General features: G+C 37.7%; 1 protein-coding gene across 4 annotated transcripts; it reads left to right on the plus strand.

Annotated features, from left to right (window-relative positions):
• Window positions 1–744: 744 nt before the first annotated feature.
• LOC148411320 (excitatory amino acid transporter 1-like) lies at window positions 745–15,844 on the plus strand. 4 transcript variants are annotated; one of them, XM_088434735.1, is made up of 11 exons: window positions 771–892; window positions 1,008–1,036; window positions 1,925–2,072; window positions 3,859–3,996; window positions 7,366–7,570; window positions 7,648–7,690; window positions 9,070–9,350; window positions 9,429–9,662; window positions 9,774–9,968; window positions 10,083–10,217; window positions 14,442–15,844. In XM_088434735.1, exons 3-11 carry the CDS (start codon window positions 1,934–1,936, stop codon window positions 14,650–14,652), a joined length of 1,581 nt encoding a protein of 526 aa, XP_088290861.1. In that variant the 5' UTR covers window positions 771–892; window positions 1,008–1,036; window positions 1,925–1,933; the 3' UTR covers window positions 14,653–15,844. The 4 variants fall into 4 exon arrangements, with proteins under 4 accessions (XP_088290860.1, XP_088290861.1, XP_088290863.1 ...); XM_088434734.1 differs by lacking the exon at window positions 1,008–1,036 and having other exon boundaries at window positions 745–892; XM_088434737.1 differs by lacking the exon at window positions 1,008–1,036 and having other exon boundaries at window positions 787–892; window positions 1,930–2,072.
• The last annotated feature ends 455 nt before the right edge of the window (window positions 15,845–16,299 follow it).

Below are 16,299 nucleotides of genomic sequence, written 5' to 3' on the forward strand. Positions count from 1 at the left end.
GACTGAAGTTGCACTCCCCCTCACTAAAAAGGTGAATGACAAACAGGATGATGAACCAAAGAAGCTGCCACACACTACATGAGAATGGAGCCTAATTAGCTTTTTCTTTATTTGCAGCTGTTAACTTGAGACTTATAAATTCATATACATTATTCAACCTGTGCAATCTGTAAACTTGAGATGGGGAAGGAGGAAGCTTCTCAGATTCCTTGAGGGTAAAACCGTGATTCGTAATTATGCTGTCTTCCTACTAAATAGCACAACATGACAGGCCAATGCATAAAGTCTCTTATTTTTCCCTCCTTTCATGTCAAATTTGATTATTGGGGAGAAGGACAAAAACAACACAACCTGCTTTTAGGGATATTCTTTAATTAGGGTTAGGGTTGAGAACTAGTTTTCCATACAGTGACCTCATGATAATATAAGCTCTTACTTTTTTTTAGCTAATTGTGGAGTGGCATGTTCTCTGTGGTATTGGCTCAAACTAAAACATGTCCCCGGTGAGGTAATGTGTCCTTTAAAGCTGTTGTTTCACTTTCAATTGCAGGACTGCAAGCGGGTGGCAACCAAAAAGGAAGCGAAACTTCCTGGATTGGTGGATGAAATGTGTTAACTGTACGTGTTGCCTGAAAATGAGTCACTGGGATAATCAACCAATAGGAGGATCATTTTATATTTTGACTTCTTTGGTCTCCCGCTCTGTCTCTTTTCCTCTCTCCCCTCCCTATTATAGTACGAGTAGGAGAACACTATCTCTTCTCATATTCTGTTTTCTGCTGTCTGCTGCCACTCTATTCTGAATCCTAAAAAAAACCCAACGGCTTGCTTTCCACATCACACTTGCACGGTAACCCTCAACTGAGAAGTAACAATCAGCAAATTTTAAGAGGTATGTAGCATGACTTTTTAATATTTTTTACACATTAAGCTGGGTTCAAGGCAAAGGTTCTTACTTTTTGTACTGTACTCTCATTTCTTCCTCCTTCAAAAAACATGCATGTTAGGTCAATCGCAGACTTTAAATTGTCTGAAGGTAAGAATGTGAGTGTGAGTAGCTGTTTTCGTCATGAGCAACTATCAGTCCAGAATGTATTGCTGCTCTCGGTTCCGATTCACCCTTGACTGATCATATAAGCAACCATTTAAAACATCACACCTATGGGAATGTTTAAATATTTAATATCCAGTATATTTGGGGAAAAATCCACACGAGGATACAGAAGGAAGATGAAAACTGCCAAATTGTAACGGGCAACAAAATTAAAATCCATCATTCTCTGTAAAACCTCATCCGGGGAAAACAAGACACTTTAAGAAGGTACTGGAACTGGGAGGAACCCCCTTTTAGGCTCAACGGCTTGCACTAGATGTTGAGTGCCAAAAATAACACATTGTGCCACATTAAGCAGTAAGAGTCCGGTGTGAAGATGCCATGACGCTAGGAGATACCATCAGCTAAGATTCTCCTCACAATCGAGCCCGGTGGGTCCATCCGAAAACAAAAGTGTCTCACTGGATGGGTGCAAGTCGTCTCACCATGTAGCTCCCTCTCCACACCGGGAGAAGAGAGCAGGGAGGAAAAGAAGAAATCTGCAGTCAAAGAGACCTTTTAACTAAATGGCTGACTGTAAAAATGTGTTTTTAGCCAGGATTTAAAGATTTCTACTGAGATGGCAACGAGCATCCATTGGTAGGGCATTCCAGACCACTGATGTGAAAATAGAGAACGCCTTTAACAAGCCATTAAGGTCATTATGATTCTTCATCAGTGTCCACGTTCCACTTCCAGCTGCAATGTATGATTTGTGAAAGTATGCAGTGCCTTTGAAAAAAATCCCTATTGTGTTCATCAAATCAGCGTAAAGATTCACTAAATGTATTGATCCACTTGACAACGATTGAATCTAAGTTTGTGGTTTAGTGCAGCAGGATGCAACGTTTCAGAGAAGGCATCCACATACGCACCATGAAGGCCAAGAGGAAAGTAGAGGAGCTCTCTAAAGAGGACATCCAGACTTTCCTAAAAAAGAATGCCTTTGTTTTGTTCACAGTCGGCGCAGTTATTGCAGGTATGTATGCCTTATCAAATTCAATGACAAGGTAAACAATGTATTTCATTCTTCAAAAACCTGAACCATGAAATAATTAACTGAAAATTCAGATTCTTTGAAAACATCACAAACATTTCTGTAAATCAGTTTCTATTTATGACTCTTGATTTGTGTCATATTTGATACATCTGGTCATAATGCTTAAAATTCTAACATTCATATCAAACTAAATCATAATATCACATAGGCATATCAAACATACAGCTATTAGTACAGTATTTCCAAACATCAGGAAGAACACTGGACAGCTCGGTGGAACAGTGATTAGTACATCGCCTCACAGTTCAGAGTGTCAAAGTCCAAATCCACCTCGCTCTGGCCATCCTGTGTGGAGTTTGTATGTTCTCCCCAAGCCCACGTGTGTTCTCTTCGACAGGAGTATTAGACACTCTAAATTGTCCTTAGGTGTGAGTGGGTACGTGAATGGTTGTTGGTCTCTCTGTGCCCTGTGATTGGCTGACCAGTTGAGGATGTTCCCCATCTAATGCCTGAAGTCAGCTGGGATAGGCACCAGCATCCAGCGACCCTTGTGAGGATAAGTAGCTGTAGAAAATGGATGAATCGATGGAAGAAGAGCACTACCCACTATTAATGAGCAAAATAACTACTATCAAGCACTATTGGGATTTGAAAACTCCTCCATTAATAGAATTGGAAACAACATTATTTATAAATTAAAATAGTGGGTCACAAACTTTTATTTTAAATTTTGGAATGTCTCAAAAGTCTACTTTCTACAAAGTCAACAGGCATAGGTTCAAATGCTTATCTTTTCCATTGATACTCCTTCCTTTTCACTGGGCCTTTAGCTGGCTAGTTCTGTGCTGTAGATTTTGGTTCAGTTGTGTCAGGTCTTCAGGGTTTTCCTAATCATCATTAATATCTGTAGTTTACATTTCAAATGCAAAAATAATAATAAGATGACATTTGACTGATTCAGAGGAAAATGACTTTATACACTTTATACAACGGTTTCAAATTACATACCTAGACTTTTACATGTGCAGCTCGGTGGAGCAGCGGTTAGCATGTCTGCCTCACAGTTCAGAGATTCGAGTTCAAATCCACTTAGCACAGGCCTTCCTGTGTGGAGTTTGCATGTTCTCCCAGAGCCCGCGTGGGTTCCATCTGGGCACTCCGGCTTCCTCCCACCCTCCAAAAACATGCATGACAGGTGTATTGGATAAACTAAATTGTCCTTAGGTATTTTTGGGTGCATGAATGCGTGTTTGTCTCTGTGTGCCCTGCGAATGGCTGGCAACCAGTGTCCCTCACTTAATGCCCAAAGTCAGCTGGTATAGGCAAAAGCAAGCCTGCAAATCTTATGGTGATAAGCGGCTCTAGAAAATGGATAGATGAATGGATGAACTTTTACACTGTTTTACTAAAACATTTAATAAATATATAGAGAAAAAATATACATTGTGTCTGTATATTGACTGCTTATAATGTCTCAGTAACATTTTTCAAAATTTTCTTACCTTAACCTCTTAAGACAAAGAAAATCTTCAAAATCAGGTGTCTTTACTTTCTCCATTGGGATGATCTTGCAAGTTTGCTAGAAAAGGCATCCGATGAATGATTACTGCCTTTCATAGGAATATTAATGCTATAAAAGTGTCTAATCTGGTACATTGAGCTTTTAATGCTTTTTTTTCATGTACTTGAGGTCTCACAAGTTTGTCGTTAAAGGTGCAGACGTATGATACAGAAGCACTGTTCCACACCTTCATTGTCTTTGTAGGAATTATTGTGGGATTTGTATTACGTCCCTATAAGATGTCCTATCGAGAGGTGAAGTACTTCTCTTTCCCTGGAGAACTACTGATGAGAATGCTGCAGATGCTTGTTCTGCCTTTACTGGTTTCCAGTCTAATAACAGGTAAAAATCATAAGTTTGGGTCATAAATTTGTCAGTGTCTAACAGATAAACAAAGCACAATCATGTCGATCTGAATGGATTTGTGGACCTTTTGGTGATTTTTGAAATATTAAGTAACGTTGTATTAATCTTGGGACAGTCTAAAAGAGGCATGTCCAAACCAAGACCTCGAGGGTCACCTATCCTGCATGTTTTTGTGATTTCTGTCCTTCCAACACACCTGATTCAAAAGATCAGATCACCAGTAAGCTCAGCGGGAGCCTGATAACTATCCTGATCATTTGAATCAGCTGCATTGGATGACGGAAACATAAAAAACATGCAGGATAGGCAGCCTTTGAGGACTGGCTTTGGACATGCCTGGTCTAAAGCACTAAGTGTGAATGTAAAAAAACAACAAATTCAACGAATTATAGAAAAAAAACAATTATATCACCAAAATTTACGTGGCTATCGCTACTTAGGCCAGTCTCTGAGGGGGGCGCAAGGCGATGCAAGGGAAAAGGTTTCGCCCGGATAAGCGGAAGGTAATGGATGGGTGGATGGAGGTGCTAAAGTAGGAAGGTACTGTAATTGAATTCTTTAGGTACTAAATTACTGAAGTAATGTGATCACTGATTTTAGGTGCTTAAATAGTGAAGATTTCGATTACTTTCCTTAGAGATTCCTAAAGTACTAAAGAAATAAATTACTTTCAAAATTACCAAATGAATTGATTACTTTCTACGATTTCTCAAGTACTAAAGAAATCAGTTATCGTACTTTCTTTAGTACATTAGTGCCTGAAATCAGTAATTACTTAAGTACTTCAGTACCTACAATAATTAATTTTATTAGTACTTATTACCAAAGGTAATTGATTCTTTTATTACTTAATTAGCTAAATTAATTCATTACTTTAGTACTTAGTTATCTAATTGATTACTTTAGTACTGATTGATTTAGTAACAGCTATTTTAAAACCTACTTTGGACAAAGACTTGAAAAAAAAGTGAAAAAAAATTTAAGAGCCTGGGTTCAAATGTCTGGACTACTAAAACATAAGAAAATGTATTTGGGATTGAATGAGTTAGAGTCCCATCATTCAATTCCAACTACAGTGGGCCCCCAGTTTACGAGATTTACCCCTTCCGGCGTTGGGACCGTAACGTAAATTCGCCGTATTGGGGGCATTCCAAACCTATGTTAATTAGCTAATGCGTGTAAAACCCCAGGTAAAAACCAAAATTGTATCCAGCATACATATTCAAAAATGGTATCAAAATAGTATAGTAAGTTCTACTTACAGTATATTTAATAGACATGTATACAATTAAATAACATAATAAATAAAATATATAAGGATATATAAGGATAAAATATAAGGATTTATTTACCATCAAAGTGACGTCACGAGCTTGTTCTAGCCCAGGGGTTGGCAACCCAAAATGTTAAAAGAGCCATATTGGACCAAAAAAAAACAAAAAAAACACATATATGTGTGGAGCCGCAAAAAATTAAAAGCCTTATAATGAAGGCACCACATGCTGTATGTATTGATAGTAGCTATATTAGCCAACAATCAAAATGATTAAGTTAACTACGAATACATAATGAGCCATTGCGCCTTCATGATTAAATGTTTATCTTTCCTGAAGTGCATCCTGTCGAAAAAATGCGCCGCGCGACTACTCTGTTGTGCGATGCCGCCTCAAGTTTAACTTCTTTACAATATTAATGAATGTTTCATTGCTTTGATGAAGTTAAAGAAAGATATTTGAAGTTTTTATTTTGAGGATTTGCAAAAAAACAAAAAGGAACATGCATAACGTGCCCCTAATCTGGGCAACAGAGCAATAAAAGGCAGCCTGCATTTATAAAAATAAAACATCAGCCACATACCTGCATAAACGCGCAGTCTGTTCAATATCGATCACATCACACATCACAGGCAATTGAGTATGCTGGCGCTGAATTAATGCCCTTGATTTGTAGATCGGAGATGTTGCCTGCCATTTTAATCGCTCTTACCTTCACTGTTTTAGCGGAGTCTAAGCATATAGCATGTCTTTAATTTTTTGTTTTGTATTATTATTATTTTTTGTATATGAAGTCTGTAAATAGGTGTTCTGATATGTTGATGAATGATTCCTTCATGTACAGTAGTCACCAACTGTGAATTGTTTGCCACGTTTTTTATCTCCCGGGTTGCAACCACACTTGCAGCAGTTGTGGAGTTTAGAGACGCAATCCACTTCTTAATTCTATTTTTGCACTCCTCTAATTTCTCCAGAAGGAATGCAATCACACTTCTCCTTTCATTCCCAACTGGGTACTTGGCTGCAAATGTAGCATGCTCTCGCTGAAAATGTTGATCCACATTGCTCTTTTTGTTATTTGACAACTTCTCGCTGCAGAGCAAACATTCGGGTAGTACTTCCGCATTGACAATGAATGCAAATGATTTGGTCAGAGAAATGCTGAATCCTAATTTCCTCAGTTATTTTTCTCTTTTTCCCTTTGGGATGCATGGCCCATCACAGCCGCCGGTTTGTTTACAACAGCCACTTGCCTGGCATCCCGCTCTGCTGATAGAAACGCGGGTCGCAGGCTATGACGTAAATCTTCGTTGACTGAAATGTTGAAACGTAATATTTATTCTACACATTTATAGAGCATTGGAAAACTTTAAGAATGTTTGAAACTTTAAGAATGTTTGAAAAAGCTCTGGGTAGCCACTAGGGCGGCGGTAAAGAGCAGCGGATTGCCAACCCCTGTTCTAGCCATATTCTCTAGTGAAGGTAGCCTAGCCTAGGCTATCTTAGCGTTCTTTGCATTTCTTGATTATCTCCAGCTTCGTTTCCATATTATGCATCTTCTTACTTCTTGCTTTAACATCACTAGCAATCTTGGGACCAATGGCTAACCAATTAAAGATTGAATTAAGCACTAAATGCACAATAAATACCATTTTGAAAGCACTCACAAACAAGCGCAAGTCTTTGGGCAGCCCTTTTCGTGACCCCGTCTGCCGACCAATAGCAGACCAGCATCATTGTGACCCTGTGACGCCGACCAATAGCAGACCAGCATTGTAGTAATGTAGGCAGTGATGTGTGCAGTGATGCTATGACATGCATGCACACTGACTGCCGTGTTTGAGAAGAGAAGAATTTTTTTTATGTCATAAGACAAAAAAAATGGCGTGGAGAGAAGACAAAAAAACATTGCGATCCACATCGTAAGGCGAAAAAAAATGTAAGTGTTTGCAAATGTTGCCGAGTGTTTTTCTTTGCTTGGGTCATGGTTCGTTTTTGGTTGCAAAGATAATTAAATATTTCTGTTTTCTTTTTAAATACTATTTTGCTTTTCCACCCTTGTGTGCATTAGGAATGGCAGCATTGGACAGCAAAGCCTCAGGGAAAATGGGAATGAGAGCTGTGATTTATTACATGACCACTACTTTTATTGCAGTTTTCATTGGTATACTCATTGTCCTGATTATTCACCCGGGAAAAGGATCTAAAGATGAGTTTGGAAAGCAACAAATGATTGAGCAAGTCAGTCCTGCAGATGCCTTTTTGGATCTTATCAGGTAGCTCATATTTAAGTATGAAAGTAGACTAGAGGGTGAATGAAACTTTGACCATCTCTAATTGACTGCATTTTCAGAAACATGTTTCCTCCGAATTTAGTCCAAGCCTGCACACAACAGGTGAGCCACTGAAATAATGTCACACTTATGTAAAATATCTTTAAACAACATACTTGTGTGTATTTGAATCCTTTTATGACAATGTTTTGTATTTGTGACCGGCACCGGCAAAATGGTCCTCATGTGTGAAAAATGAAAAGTTATTCATATACAGTATTGTAATTTCAATTCCCTCTATAATTATGTGTAGTACTTTGAGTTTTCTCAAAAATTGAACAAAGTTTCAGTACTTTAAATGTTGCTAAGTTGAAAGCCCTAGTTTTGAGCACATCAATTGTATAGCATAGCAACCAGTACCTTAAGAAAAATATATTGAGCTCAAACTTTCAGAAACTGTTGAAAGACCACTAGAGAGTAAATTCCAATAGAATGTAAAGACATCAGACAGTCAAGATTTTAAACATTTAAAAGCTGAGGAAATTGGGCAAAATGGTGATTTTGGCCTCAACCCCAAGCAACTTTTACGATCCCGTCATTTTTAAACTTCACCAAGGTTTTCTTGTTTTAATATTACGATGTGTGAAAATGTGCTTGCGATTGTGTGTGTGTGTATGTGTTAGTTTTTTAATGAGTTGATATAACACTAACTGGAAATATGAGAATTATGTGGCTAAAGATAAAGAATATTTGTGGAGGAAGGACACACAACACTTCAAAATTAACCTTTAGTATCTGATGCCACACAAACGCTTTCACAGACACATCAAAAGGCATTTGGTGTGTCCAACATACCTACCATGCATGTTTTTTCAAAAGTGGGAGGATGGCCTTGAGAAGACCCATATGAGTGCAAGGAGATCATGCAAATTCCACACAGAAAGGCCCGGACAAGCTAGAATTGAACCCGGGACCTCTCGACTATGTGGCAGACATGCTAACCGGGGCATGACACATTTATTTTTAAAATCTTGTACCTGACTTCAGTGATTGTTTACAGGTACTATTTAAGCAATTTTTTTATTCAACCAATCTGTATGTAATCAGGCTTGGGTGTTACCATTTAAATTTAACTCAGCTATCCAAAAATAAAGGTATCACAATTAACTCATTACTCTTTCACATAGGGCCATGTAGGTTTATATTATTTTCCCTTAACAAATGAAATTATCTTTCCTTATTTTAAATTTACTTTGAGTTGTCTTTCCTAGATAATTAAATTAGCTTTGATCCAAAGCAAATTAGTATGATACATATGGAAACAAACCCAGTGCGTGCAAGTTATTTTTCTCGGTACACTATACCAAAGCTTGGGTATACCAAAGGTTGAGTGTGTTAGAAATTGGTAAGGTAAGATGGGTTAATGGATGGATTTGATCATGATCATATAAATAAGGAAAATGTGTAGCGCTAACCAAACTCTTTCATTATTTTTTGTCCAGTTCAAAACCAAATATGGAAAAAGAGTCATTCATGTGTCCATGACAGTCAACGACTCCCTCTTTAACACAACCAATGGTACTCAGGAGGTCATGGAGATCACCCAAGAAGAAGTGATACCAGTCCCTGGTCAGGTGAACGGTGTAAACGCACTGGGCTTAGTCGTCTTCTCTATGTGTTTTGGCCTGATAATTGGCAACATGAAAGAGCAAGGCCAATTGCTGAGGGATTTCTTTGACAGCCTCAATGAAGCAATCATGCAGCTGGTTGCTATCATTATGTGGTAGGACTTTCAATTTCACTTCCTGTTCATTCAAATTTTAACCACATTTTTCCTAACTTTACCTTCTTCTGCTGTCAGGTACGCTCCTATTGGTATCCTGTTCCTCATTGCCGGAAAAATAGTGGAGATGGATGATCTTACACAAATGGGTGGCCAGTTGGGCATGTATACCATCACAGTTATCATTGGGCTAATGATCCATGCCATTCTTATTCTTCCCACCTTGTATTTTGTCATCACTCGGCAGAACCCTTTCATTTTCATTGCTGGGCTTCTGCAAGCTCTGGTCACTGCATTGGGCACCTCTTCCAGGTAAGGCCCCAATATAACAATTAACATCAAATTGATTTTCATAATAGAAAGTTCCAAAATAAAGTACACTTTGGTATAAAGCTGTCTCACTTCTGTGCTGTCATCTATCAGCTCAGCCACACTCCCGGTCACATTCAAATGTTTGGAGGAGAACAACAAAATAGACAAGCGAATTACTCGCTTTGTGTTGCCTGTCGGTGCCACAATCAACATGGACGGGACCGCTCTCTATGAAGCACTGGCGGCCATTTTTATTGCACAAGTCAACAATATGGAGATGAATTTTGGTCAGATCATAACCATCAGGTAAGAATGAGCAATGAAGGACATCCATAAAAGAATAGCAAACACGCAGTGTACAAATTATATTTTAATGATTTTATTTTAAATGATATTTTAATTACCTGCCCTTTAATCAAGCATAACAGCAACTGCAGCTAGTATCGGAGCTGCTGGGATCCCACAAGCAGGCCTGGTGACCATGGTGATTGTATTGACCTCTGTTGGACTACCGACTGATGATATCACTCTGATTATTGCGGTTGATTGGTTCCTGTGAGTATGTTTTGTCTTCAAAAATATAATCATGTTGACAAGGTCAAGAGCAAAAACTGCTATCACATGTGGACACTGTGGACACATGTGGATCTTTGTCATTTTAAAGGTCAAAAGTATGCCATCTCTACTACCACCTAGTGACACACTTTTCCTTCCTCCCCAAAGTGCTGCTCTACATCTGTCCCTTCTTGAATATTTTCTAGAGTAAGTTTTAACATAGAAACATAATTAGGTTTCCCAAATTAATAATTCCAATTAGAAGACCAGCTCAGAAACTGCTCAGCTAACTGGGACAAATTAGGAAAACTCCCTGTCTTCTCAACTAGGATGGTCCAAACGTGAACATTTTCCTCGTATATAGAGCATAGTAGAACAGAATAGAACCTTATGTATGCCATCACTAAAACTGAAGATTCATATATATATATATATATATATATATATATATATATATATATATATATATATATATATATATATATATATATATATATATATATATATATATATATATATATTTTTTTTTTTTTAATATCAGCTATTCTCAAATATGAGTAGGAGGTATTACTATACCTGGAGGTATAGATGAAAGCACTTCATGTAGTATGTGGGAATTTAACAGGATTTCTGCAGATGTCACCATCCATCTATCCATCCATCCATCTATCTGGCCGTCCGTCCGTTCACCAATCCATTGTTTTGACCACTGATCTAGCCGTCCATCCAACTCTTTCCAAGGTGACATTGGACAATAGGCGATTACGCTCTGAATTGGTTGCCAACCAATCACAGGGCACAAAAGAAAAACAGTCATACACAACTTAGGACAATTTAGAGTTTCCAATGAGCCTACAATGCATTTTTTGTAACGTGGGAAGAAAATAAAATACCCTTGGAAAACCCACGCAGGCACAGGGAGAACATGCAAACCCTACAACTTCTGCTCTGTGAGACGGTGGTGGGTAACTAGTCTTACACCATGCTTCCCCAGATATCAGCAAAACTACCGCATTTTCCCGAATATAAGCCGGACTGATATACAAGCCGCAGCAGCAAAAAATGAGCAAAAAAAATTTGACACCTCGAACAGATACACACATTTGCTTGCTGGTGACTAGCAAAAAAAAAAGAAAACAATAACACATGGATAAGCTGCACTAGAATATAAGCCACAGGTAATAACATCAGATCTTTACGCAAAAAGATGTTATATGAAGTTCGTCGTTTTTTATAGTCATTTGATTTTTTTGTAATTGTCTGCCAACAGCAACATCCTCTCTTTAACAGACATGCCTGCATGTCCCAACATATTGATAGAAAATGAATGTATGGATGGATATCTGTTCAAAATCAAAATCAATACTTCAATTACATCTTTTTTTTGTCTCCCTTTGTTTGATAGTTGTTTTTCGTGAACATAATAACACATTCTACATAATTCATATACAATCATAAATACTTAAATAAAATCAAATATACTGTGTACTGTGGGTAACATTTATACATCACAAATTTACCCAAAATTTTATACATTCCCTTATTAAATGTAGACATCATTTTTTAAAATAATATATTGTTTTAACTCTATTTGAGCACAGCCATTGATTCACAGCTTTTCAGTTCTATTTGATAGTTGTTCCATAAATTGACACCTCGAACAGATACACACATTTGCTTGCTGGTGGCTAGCAAAAAAAATAAAAAAACACACACAGATAAGCTACACTGGACTAAAAGCCGCAGGTCTCAAAACATGGCAACCGCGTGGCTGGCAACCGGTTCAAGGTGTCCCCCACCTACTGCTCCAAGTCAGCTGTGATAGGCACCAGCAAGCCTGTGACCCGCGTTAAGGATAAACAGCTATAGAAAATGGGTGGATGGATGAATAATTTGAAAAATGTTGTATGCCGTCTTTTTGTTGTTTTATACATATGCACATTGTTATTAGCTTCTGTAGTCAGGGATCGGTGCACCAAGATCCCTGCCTTTGGCCCCCACCCAGCTCACATCGCACTCGCCCCCTATGGTGGTGAGCCCATGGGAAGAAGGACGCATGGGTACAGGCCCGGCTACCAGGCGCTTGCCAACGAGCCTCACCTCCTGACCTGGCTCCAGGGGGGGCCTCGGTGACCCGTGTCTGGGTGTGTCAAAACAGGGTCCAATATTTGTAATCATCATAGAGGATCTATGAGCGTGCTGAGTCTGGTCCCTCAGCTAAGACCTGTTCGTCATAGGTGACCCTACCAGGGGCTTAAAAGCCCAGATTATTTAGCAGGTTGGGGATGAGATGCTGTCCCATGTGGAGGAGTTCAAGTATGTTGTGTTCTTGTTCACGAGTGATCGTAGGATGAAATGGGAGATCGACAGGCGGATCAGTGCAGCGTCTGCTATAATGCGGACTCTGTACCAGTCTGTCGTGATAAAGAGAGAGCTGAGCTGAAAGGCGAGACTCTCTATGTACTGTATATATGTATATATATACTGTATATGTATATATATATATATGTATATATATATGTTTATATATATCTATATCTATATCTATCTATCTATCTATATATATATATATATATTTATATATATATATATATATATATATATATATATATATATATATATATATATATATATATATATACAGTGGTACCTCAGTACTCGACCGCCTCTATACTCGACCAAATCGGTGCTCGACCAAAAAATTCAAGTAGGTAATGCATCGGACCTCAAACAGATTTTCGGTTCTCGACTAGCCGAGCCGAGCCGAGCCGAGCCGACCCGAACGCGCTCCTCGGCCCTTCTCGGCCAGCGGGTAAGCGCCAGTTCAACTCAGACCGCCAGCGGAGTAAGACGTTTGTTCGAGTATTTCTTCCCGGATTTAAACTTTTTCGTGTTGCTCTAGCCCTTAATAATGGGTCCAAAGAAAGACAGTGATAAGGGGAAGGCAAAGAGGAAAACAATGAGGACCACTATTGAACCGAAGAAGGAAATTATAGCAAAATATGAACGCGGTGTACCTCGCGTCGCAGTTAGCTAGCGTCATCATGGAAGGAGTAACTCCCTCCCGTCCTCTCCACATCCATTCCTGTATGCCATCAACCACTCTCCAAAACGTAAGTAAATTATACAAAATGGTTTATAATGCTTTATTTATCTTTATCTTTATCTTTATCTTTATCATGTACTGCTTGTGCACATTTACTTGTGCACACATACTTTCCATTATTTCTTATGGGAAAATTGGATTCGGTGTTCGAACAAATCGGTGCTCGACCACCACCTCAGAACGGATTATGGTCGAGTACCGAGGTACCACTGTATATATATATATGACATTCAATCCCAGATACTTAAATATCGATTTGATATTTAAGATCTGGAAATTAATGTCCTTAATTTCCTTAATGTCCTTAAATATATATATATATATATATATATATATATATATATATATATATATATATATATATATATGACATTCAATCCCAGATACTTAAATATCGATTTGATATTTAAGATCTGGAAATTAATGTCCTTAATGTACTTAAGTATCAATTTGATATTTAAATATCTGGGATTGAATCTCCAGTCTCGCGAAAATACATTCCTGGCATTGAATGAGTTAATATATCAATAAAAATTTAATAATTTTGAAATTTGGCAGAATGCATTTTGTGTCTACAATGGCTTGCTAACGAGGTGATGAATCCAGCAAATCTAAAGCAGCATTTTATTTTACAATGCTGTTTTGGGCGAAATAATTGGAGATCTATGTGGTTTGTTATAAGGAGGTGTATAATTTGCAATTTTTATTTTCTAAACTTCTAATCAGCTGAAAGTAACAAATATACTTACTATATAAATCTCTCTCTCTCTCTCTCTCTCTCTCTCTACATATATATATATATATATATATATATATATATATATATATATATATATATATATATATATATATATATATATATATATATATATACTATCGAATTGAATCTTTTGGTGAATAAAAAGGGCACTTATTAAATTTAATAACGCTAATAAGTTTTAAATGGTGTTATCGTTTGATTTGTTTCTGTAAATATTTGCAATGGGGGTCCTTGGAAAATTTGCTTTCTAAAAGGGGTCCCTGACTCCAAAAAGTTTGAGAAGACTTGATCTAGATGACTCAGTACTCTCAACAGTGACGTCAGTGATGTTGAATATCCTCTTTATTTTGTGAAACAGCGACCGTCTGCGTACCACCACCAATGTTTTGGGTGATTCAATTGGAGCTGGCATCATCGAGTTCCTTTCTCGACACGAGCTTCATAGCAGGGACGTTGAGATGGGGAACTCTGTGCTGGAGGAGAAAGAGAGGAAGAAACCTTACAAGCTCATCTCACAGGATAGTGATTTGGAAAATGACAAACGTCGTCACAATGAATCAAGCATGTAGCTTTTCCTACCTATCTGCTCCAGCTTGTAAACATGCAACAGATGCTGTTTTGTTTCAAAATGTTTCGCTCTTCCTTTTGATTCCACACTACTATTGGTTTTTATTTTGTTGAACAAGTGCTAAAATTAATGAATACATTCCTTTTCCATCCAAATGAGAAAGACTGTTTCATTTACATAGTATACATAGAAATGGTGGTTTTGTATATTTATTACATGAATGAATGCTCATGGATTTGATAACATATCTTCATGCAAGGATTGCTTGTTTACAGTTGCTGTGTGTGCAATTAGATCAGTGGTCCCAAACTACGGCCTGCTTCAGAGGTATTGATATTTAAATAAGAGCAGCAATAATATTGTTAGTTATATTAATTTTTCCCCCCAATCAAGATCCCAGAAAGGGGTAGTAATTTTTCGTTAAGTGTGGCATTTTGAAAAAACAATAAATGTTGACGTTCAGTCATCTCTGCGATCGTCACACTTTTTGGTTACAAATTGAATAGATCAGTGGTTCAAAGCAGACAATTGTATTTTTAAAATAGAGCCAAAACTCTTAAAAAAAAGCAGTCTGCAGGCTAAAACTGTGCCATAATAAGTATTATAATGAACTCATTATTTATTAATGCTTGAAAACATTGTTTTATGTAACATTAAGAGGCTGTATATCAGGCTACTATTGCTACTATTTAAAATTATTATATTAAAAATGCACGTGGACTTTGACATTTGTAATCATGACTTTGAGAGGTACATATGAGACAAACACAACATGGAAGGAAAAAACTTCAAAGACGGATGGAAACATTGAAATCTATCAATGAAATAAAGTTATGCTTTCATCGTGTTCATTCTTTGTCATGGTCCCAGTTTATATGGCTTCTGTGTCAACATGCTACATTTCTCTCACTGTATGGTCTTTGCGGCACCGTGGCAGACTGGTTAGTACATCCTCCTCAGATGTGCAGAGGTCATGAATTTGCTTCCGGTTCTAACCTTCCTATGTGGAGTTTGCATGCTCTCCTCATACATACATGGATTTCCTCCCAAATTCCAAAAACAATTATGGCAGGCATATTGGACAGTCTAAATTGTCCTTAGGGGTGTTTGTGAGTTGTTTGTATATGTTTGTCCTGTGATTGTCAGGAAACCAGCTCATGGGGTACCCTTTTAAAGTGGGTTTCAAAAACAAGAGCATTTTTGGTTCACCACTAGATGTTGTTAAATTCCACACACTGTCACATAAGCACTATAAAGTACGTACAGGGTGATTGAACTATAACGCCACGTTTTAAAATAAAGTAATTATTATTCATTCATATATTGTAGTACTTTTCTCATTTTTTGTTTGTGTTCTATCATATATGGGAATTACACTTATGCTCTTATATTATTTTCAGTTTGCCTATTTGTTTTGAAATTTCAAAGACTTCTAAAGTGGCTGGACCTCTGACGACAGGAACATGCCCAACTGGCAGCACTTCACATATGTTGGAGAGCCCTTGTTCAAGTGCAAATATGGTGGCGGACCATGGAAGACATGCTCAAGTATTGCTAAGATGATGAAGTATTGTCATGCAAACCCGATCGCTGGAACATACAAAAAGAGAAACGTATTACAATACGTAAATACCTTTGAAGTACAGTA

This window comes from Hippichthys cyanospilos, chromosome 15 (genome assembly GCF_059441005.1).
Source record: "Hippichthys cyanospilos isolate Australia breed blue-spotted pipefish chromosome 15, RoL_Hcya_1.0, whole genome shotgun sequence".
In the NCBI taxonomy this organism is placed as follows: Eukaryota; Metazoa; Chordata; class Actinopteri; order Syngnathiformes; family Syngnathidae; genus Hippichthys; species Hippichthys cyanospilos.

Excerpts from the sequence above, each read along its gene's own strand:
- LOC148411320 (XM_088434734.1), top strand. The coding sequence starts at position 1,934 with ATGCAACGTTTCAGAGAAGGCATCCACATACGCACCATGAAGGCCAAG. Across the intron at positions 2,073-3,858 it reads AGTCGGCGCAGTTATTGCAG|GAATTATTGTGGGATTTGTA; the intron begins GTATGTATGCCT and ends TTGTCTTTGTAG. Across the intron at positions 7,691-9,069 it reads TCCAAGCCTGCACACAACAG|TTCAAAACCAAATATGGAAA; the intron begins GTGAGCCACTGA and ends TTTTTTGTCCAG.